The 7,878-nt window shown below is 45.7% G+C and overlaps 1 protein-coding gene across 1 annotated transcript in view; it reads right to left on the reverse strand.

The window, feature by feature from the left end:
• The window catches only part of vn (membrane-bound neuregulin protein vein), a 275,654-nt gene extending 269,232 nt beyond the window's left edge, over positions 1-6,422 (reverse strand). The window contains 2 exon segments of the mRNA XM_029302567.2: positions 3,885-4,456; positions 4,458-6,422. Of these exon segments, the coding sequence (XP_029158400.2) occupies positions 3,885-4,456; positions 4,458-4,960 (1,075 nt within the window). The 5' untranslated portion in view covers positions 4,961-6,422.
• Between the last annotated feature and the right edge of the window lie 1,456 nt (positions 6,423-7,878).

Below are 7,878 nucleotides of genomic sequence, written 5' to 3' on the forward strand. Positions count from 1 at the left end.
CATGAGAGACTTCTCATCTCGTCAGCTCAGCATCAGCATTAGGTACTTTCGCTACCAGCTCCGTGTTCTTCGTTAAGTAGATTTATCACGTGCGAGTGCGGCGGAAGATATAATCGAATCTTCGGCGTGGCTCCCCGAATCTTATTAATCTTAACAATCTCACCGAATTGTCGCGACGACATAATTAGCCCGGCTTTTTTTTAAAAGAATACGTGCTGCTCTCTCTCTCTTTCCCTGTACGTCGCCATGGCGCTTCGTAATCGTGTGACGTGCTAATTAGCTGGCGCGTTAATTACGAGTGAATCCCGGCGAATAGCGATAGAGCGCGTTGACGCGGATTTTTTTTCAAGAAAGAGCTAATTAGCGACGGGGTCATTAGTATCGACCGATACGAGTCGCTAGTCCGGAAGTTCTCGTATCCGGAGTGATCGTTATTAAGAAGTTACAATGTACATGTGCATAGTACGGCGTTATATTTGTAGAAACAAATTTCATTTTAAACGTGTACATTTAAGACAATTTAACTTTTATGTATCCGTTTGTATTTATATTCTGAAATGTTCTTATTATCTCTAAAAAGTAAAAACATGTATTAAAACGTTTTATTATTATTATATGAAGTCGATATGAGATTTATGGCCCCAATTATTCCTACATATTAAATCAAATTATTAATAATTGCCATGAAAATTTTAAATGATTTCTGTGATACATTAGATAAAATGTCAGATAAAAGAACCCTGAAAAAAACTTAAATAACTTACTAAAGATATGAAATATTTTTCATCGTGTACTTTTATAAAAATATTATTTGAAAAAATAATACATCTTGCAAAATGGTATTTTCAACGTGGAAAGAAGAAGAAATTGGGACAATGTCAAGAGATACATAAAACACGGAATATAAGATCGTATACGTTCAATGACTGTTCGTTGATCCGCGATCTATAAAAGCAGGTTCGCGAACTCATCTCCCCGCTTGGCGGTGATTAAGTCAGACGTGGAAGGGGAGGAATGGCCCGCTGGAGACGTCAATTATAAGACCTTAATCGGAAACCCGTTCCTTATATTCTGTTAGTTTATATACGACCTTATAAGAGGTATCGCATATAAAGAGAATCGCGAAGGGGAGAGCGTTGCGAGGATATCGCGATATACCGGCGAAATCTTTCTCTTCTTCCCTTCCATTGCGGTTTTTATCTTTCCTCGCTTTAATCACAGCGACTTTCGGTCGATCTATGTCTGTATTTTCTTCGCGGTAAATCATGCGAGCAACGCTGTGTAATTTTTCTGATTGCGAACGATGGTATGTCAACTACGTTATATACCTGTGCAAGAACACAATCTTACTCAGGTCTAAGGTTGTTCATTACGGTAATGTGCAGGGCCGCGTTATACAGGGTGGGCATTCTTATACGTGTACGTAAAGTGGCTCGCAAGGGAGATCGCGTGATAGTCGGTAATAGCCGTTTTCTCGCGACTTCGCTTTTCCATAATAGCCGTTTAATAAAAATAATAGTAACCACTGTAAAAAAAATGTATACTAATAAAATTGACGATATGTTACGTCTAAAAAATGGCTCACATAATATATTAGAAAAATGCACACTTCTATTAGAATTTATAATGTAATAAATAATTTTAATACCTTGTGCACGCACACAAACCGAGTTCCTAACATTTATGCAAAAACGGAAAGAAGCAATTTCAAATCTGTCGGGAAATTCGCAACCGAGAAAAAGTCAGCGTAAATGTCTCGGACATTTCGTAAATGGGATATAGTAGTTTCGCGACACGAAGTGGCCGCTAACTATCGCGTTTCATTAATGCCTCATCTCATTCCGCTAACGTCGGAGATCGAGCGCGTGCGCTTGTTCCGACACTTCTGTCTGTCGTCGGTCGCGATTAAGCGCTGCTTGTTAACTCCTAAGGACAGGTGAGACCGACGCGATTGTCGCGCTTACGTTCACAACGCGATAAGAAGAAAATTTGCAAGTCCGCGACACCGATCTCGTCATCCTCCAATGCCCGTGCGGAATTTGTCGCCGCCGGGGCTTTCTACTTTTCCGCGCGTCGAGCATTTAAGGTAAGTCAAATCGTACCTTACTCGTGCCTGAATTGTGCCAACGATTTCTACCGCGCGTTAAACGAGCGACATTGAAATTTTTAGCGCTCAATGTAGAAAGCGATTTCTATACGTTAATCTACTTTCATCTCAAATTCTTAGCAATATAAAGTGCAGTCTTCTACCTTTAAAACTTGTCGTTTTTTAATCTTCGAGTTTAAAGCAGTTTAATATTTAATATTTAAGTATTAATTTCATGAAGCACGAGGAGACGTTCGAACATTTAATTATAATTAATTAAAAATAAAATATAATATATATTCTTATATAAAATGCCATATGAATATATATCTTTTTTACAGATTAAATCTGTAATATATACTTATAGAGAGAGAACTCTGGAATAATATATTTTAATATTTCAATGTACTGCAATTTTGTAATAAATTCAAGCTCGAAACCACGCAAATATTTCTCTTAAAAGGAAACACAGTTCCATTTCGATATTGATGAATAAATTGAAGGAAGAAAGAGAAGCTGAGGATATTGATGAAATTTCCTATCTAAATACGATGTCATTCGCACGGCTTTCAGAAGCGTGTCTCTCTCCCGAGGGAGGCGCACAACCCCGCCGCCGTTCGTCACGTTCGGCGTGATAAATCGAGCGCGGAAGGTCGTCATGTGCGAGAGAGTCAAGCGGCAGATTCATCCGGCAGCGGTCCACGACGAGCTACCGGGGCAAAGTGGGGACCAGTGGTCTCGACGACGCCGAGAGAGAGAGAAAGAGAGTGAGATCGAGCGGTGGAGAGGTGGAAGCGCATTGAACCGCCGCCGGCAGCAAATTGGACCACCTTCAAAAACTCACCGCTCGTTACGCACCGACGCGACGCGACGATGTCGGCGTGAGCGACGGCGCATACTACTAATCGACGATTACGAGGCGGCGTTCGCGCGCCTACGAGAGTATAAAGAAGGAAGCTCGCTCTCTCTCTTTCTCTCTCTCTCGATGTATACGCGATACACGCGACGACGGGGCTCGACGCGAGCCGACGCGATGCGCCGCGGACTCTCGCGACTTACGTGGCGGGTTAAATATAAGCGCGACGCGGCGCGTCCGACGACGAGAACCGAGTTTCTCACAGCGACATCAAGTATTACTCTATGGGAATCCTCATTTTAGAAACTGAGGGTTATATTGTACAAGAAAAATCAATATATGTATACGCCAGCATTTGCTTCTTACAATATAAACACGGAAGAGAATTTAATCTGAAAATCATATGGTAATCGTAAGGGAATATGCGGTATTGGACGAATTTTACAAGAGTTTCTCTGATTAATACTTAACACAATAAAAAATATTAATATGTTATAGTAACATCCGTAGATTAAAAGGTTGTCCACTGAAATATGAATTAATCGAACATATTTTATATTTTATTATAGTAGATATTAATCCTTTTATACAATTCTCACATACTATAGTGTTCCACGGTTACCATGATTTTCAGGGTAAATTCTAAGAGAAAATTCTCTTCGCGAATAAATTTTTTGTCACACAAAATGAATAAGAATTAATTTTGCAACAGAGGAATTTTAGAAGACTTCTGTAAAAAGCGCAACAAGTGTCCAAAAAAATGAAATCTCTCGAAATAACAATAATTCGGAAAAAAATTCGCTAGAATAAATATTTTCCTAAATGAAGTATCATTTAAAAAACATCCTTTCTCATCACGTAAAAGCTCGCTTTCTATCGACATTCTAGCGGTCGAGCGATTCTCTGAGAACGGAGTAAAGTCGCATAATTTCTGAGGCTCACCGTAATCTGGTCGAGCGACAGCCTGGACGGCCTGCTCGTTCTTCTTGCTTCGAATCACCGGCGGTCCGAGGATCGTGAAGTTCCTGGGTCCCACGCGGTTCACAAACACTAGATACACTTTGCCCCTTTTAATATTGGCTCGCACCACACCACTCGGATTATCGCGCTGCTGCTTCCCGGCTTTATTGCCGGTCTCGTGGCCGTTGCACACGGTAGACTTGCCGGGCGCCGATTTGTCGCGAAAGTGCAGCCGCACGCTGTCGTTCTTCTGCAGCGGCTGAAAGCCCGGCTGGCTCTTGTAGACCTGCTTCACTTCGAAGGTCACGGCGTAGTTCGAGCCCGGCTTTCTCAGCGAGGACATGCTGCGGACCTTGCCCTCGAACACGGTGGGCGCCAGATAGGCCCGATTACCAACGTCCACATCGGGACACCAATTCTGTCCGCGGCAGCCTCGCTCCTTATTTTTGCAGCGACGTCGCTGCTCGCGCGGCGAGTCCGCCTTGACGCGGTTCTTTGGTAGTTGCTTCGCCGATCTGGCGATCCGCGGCCTTTCCATCGACGATTCCGCCTGGCGTCGACGCTATCGTTAGCGGATACGCGAAGGGTGGCTGCGTCGAGGAGTGACGGGGCACGCGAGTCAGACCGGACTCGTTTATCTCTGGGTGAAAGGCGCGGCTGACAGCAGAACGCTCCTCTTCCATCTCCTTCGCGGGATCTATCGACGCGACCCAACTTCCGAGCGACGATCCTCCATGGGTCGAGAGGCGTCGCGAGATTCCTCGCGTGTCATCTCCCGGAGAAGAATGTTCTTCCTGGTCCACTGGCCTCGGCTCGACCTTGTCAAGGTCGCGACGAGCAGGACGAACGTCGGATTGATATTCCGTGATTTCGCGCACGTCCTCCCGACCTACCAGGCTCGTCGACGATGACGACGGTGGTGGATAACGCCTCGTCTCGGTGACGCTGCTCGTCGTCGCCCCGAGGGTGTCCCTAATGGCGGGGGGTGCTGCAGCGAGCGCCAGTGCGCCCCACCAGCCACTTAAGAACCCGGCCAAAAGCAGAGGCGCCCACATCATCCAACCTGATTAGCGGTGTGATTCGGGGGTGAGGTCGACACCTCGGTCACCCCGATTCTCTTCCTTCTCTCTGTCCCCTTTCACTTCGCCGTAAGCACTTGCGTGTCCTATGTTTAACCAAGTCCTTGTCTCTTCAATTTGATCCTCTCTCGCGACAGTAGGTCTTGCTCACGATCGAGACGACTTTTGCTATTCGTCGTCCCGATACGAATAGCCAACCAAATCGGATCCTCGAACTCTTCACGAGATGTTGTACCATCGATAGTGGAACGTCGGGGCTTCTTCGACATTCGTCGTCTTCATCCTACGCGATATCATTCTCCTCATCCTCGAAGCCCGGCGGAGGTAGGCAGCCGGTGTTGTATTCGGTATTATCGCAGATGGTCCCGGCCAGCGGCTGCGACGATCGCGGACGCGATAATCAGCCTCGAGCTTTCATGGATTCTGATCATTATGATTCGCATACATCCACACCATCATCCTGAGCCGACTTGAACGGTCTCGTCGATCCGTTTACTTGGGATCGCGAGGTTCCAAAGTCTTGTCCACACTTTCGCGCGAGATCGAATCTTGTATAGTCGACGACTTCCGAATGATGAAGAGTTAAGTGTTCTCTAGTCCACGTGTTCGCTCGCGTTAGTAGGCAGACGGAACATATCGACCTTGCAGCAAAAAACACCCGCGAGGATCATCAGAAACGTCGATTTCCTACGATCCGACATCGAGTTGAACCGGGATGTCGTGAGCGATCTTCTCGTCGATCTCTCGCGTTGCCTCTCGAGAAAAGCGAAATATTGAGAGAGAGAGAAATGGGTCGCGGTCGAATCGGGCGTCGGAGACGAGAACGGGAATACGAAGACGGCGACGACGACGATGAAGAAAGCGTCGGCTTCCTCTCTGACCAGCCGAGATACTATTTAAATATACCCACGAGACGCCCGCCACTAATCTTTCTCTCTCTCTCGGTTTTTGCGGCCGCCCGCCCGCTCGGTCCTTCGCTTTTCTGCACTCTATTAGCACTTATTACACTCTTTTCGCGGCCGCGCGCGTCACGATTTCTTCCCGTTTTTCTTTTCTTGCGGTACCGAAGAATCTCACCGCACGATCCACGTTGCAATTGTCAACCGCGCGTTATCACACACTTATCTCGTTCTGAACTCTCTCTCTCTCTCTCTTTTTTTTTTAAATCTCTCGCACGCGCGCGCGAGAAAAAGCGTTTCCTCTCGCGTAATAAGACGGTCTCGCGGCTCCGGACGCGAGATGACGACGACGGGGGGATCGAGTCGCGTGTGTCGCACGCGGCATGCACACACGAGGCGCCTACCTCGCGTGTCACGCGTGTCGCGAGAGCCGGAGGAAGGGAGAGAGATCGTCGGTGGCCCCGCGTCGGGCGCGCGCGACGGTTCAAATTAGACTGAGCGGCCCGCTCGCGTAGGCCGAGGCCGGCCACAGCGCCAGCGGCGCCTGGTGGATGCCGGTCGAGGCTTGCGCGCGCACCCGCGACCGCGCCGAAGTGAGACGGAGCGACGACGGGACCTTTAAGAACCTGTATAACAACGACCTAACAACCGAAGGAACCGCACGCGTGATCCTCACGGTCCTCTCCTTCTCTCTCTCTCTTGCTCTCTGTCTGTTTGTCGCTCTGCTGCTGCCGCCTGCTGCGAGTTTTCTCTCCCTTCCTGCGGCCCATTGTATCTTTTCCTCTTTTTCTCTTCTTCGCTCTTCGTCATCTCTTCGCTATCTTCGGCGAGGAAGGCAGAAAGAGAAAGACAGCTCTTTATCTTTCGCATTCGGTCGTACTCTTCGCTCGTACGGCTGTTCGTCATCTTTTAAATTGTACTCGGTGGTATTCTCTTCTAGTCTCTCTTCTTGGCACGATCGAATCGTTTTGATTATAATATATGCTAGATGGACGCAGTAGTGTTTGACTTCTAGTAAAAGGATATACGGATTCTGTATATCCGCGCAGAATCATAATATATTTTCATAAATATAGAAAATTATTAATAAATGGCATTAGATCCTTAAAACTATCGATACCTTTCGTCTGACAGTTTTTTATCCTCGAACCTGAGGAAAATTTCGGACAATATTACATTTCTAAACATCTTTGTACATAAATACACAGATACTTTTATCCCTGGTCTCCCCTACGTATAAGTACATAATATATGTATACAGTATATATTTAAAGAGACATTGCCGATAAAATTGACAGGTCAGAATTTTATATTCACCGATTGATTGAAATTGAAAAGGTTGACGATAGGAACACAACGTTTGATTGTGACAATAGTATAAAAGCCCTCGGACGTAGCGATTACAGAAGATAATGGGGCTATGTCAAAGTCGATTCTCCCATGTAAGGTGATTTCGCGTGTTTTACACGTATAATCCAATGCTCCTGAACCGCGATGTCCGCGAGTATAATTAGATATATCGACAAAGCGCGTGTTGCGGGATGGACCACGCTCGCATCGCACCTTTGCCAATCGATCGTAATCGATCGATCAATGATTGTAGATACCTTGCGCTTCGCGGCACGGAACCGAATTTCGATTACGATTCTGACCGATTCGCGTGCGTGGACGTCAAACGCTGGGGGCTTTAATCATCCCAAAATCCGCGCAAACATTCCTGCTGTAATCATCGGGTCGGTACGCATCGACTTGAAAGCGCGAAAGAATCACGCAAAGAATTATCGTCGATCGAAACTTGATCAATATCTTCCAAGATATCATTCTCGTTCTCTTCTTTTTAATTTTTTATATATATTACAGTATTCTCTATCATATTAACATAAGATTTCTTCAGTATATATATATATATAAAGCGTGATATTTTTAATTCAAAAAGAGAATAGTTGCTATAATCAGTTCGTGGCTACACAGTAAAAATATTAATATCTATTACAAAAG

Source organism: Nylanderia fulva, unplaced genomic scaffold, assembly GCF_048542155.1.
Source record: "Nylanderia fulva isolate GAGA-0341 unplaced genomic scaffold, ASM4854215v1 Scaffold38, whole genome shotgun sequence".
Taxonomy (NCBI): domain Eukaryota; kingdom Metazoa; phylum Arthropoda; class Insecta; order Hymenoptera; family Formicidae; genus Nylanderia; species Nylanderia fulva.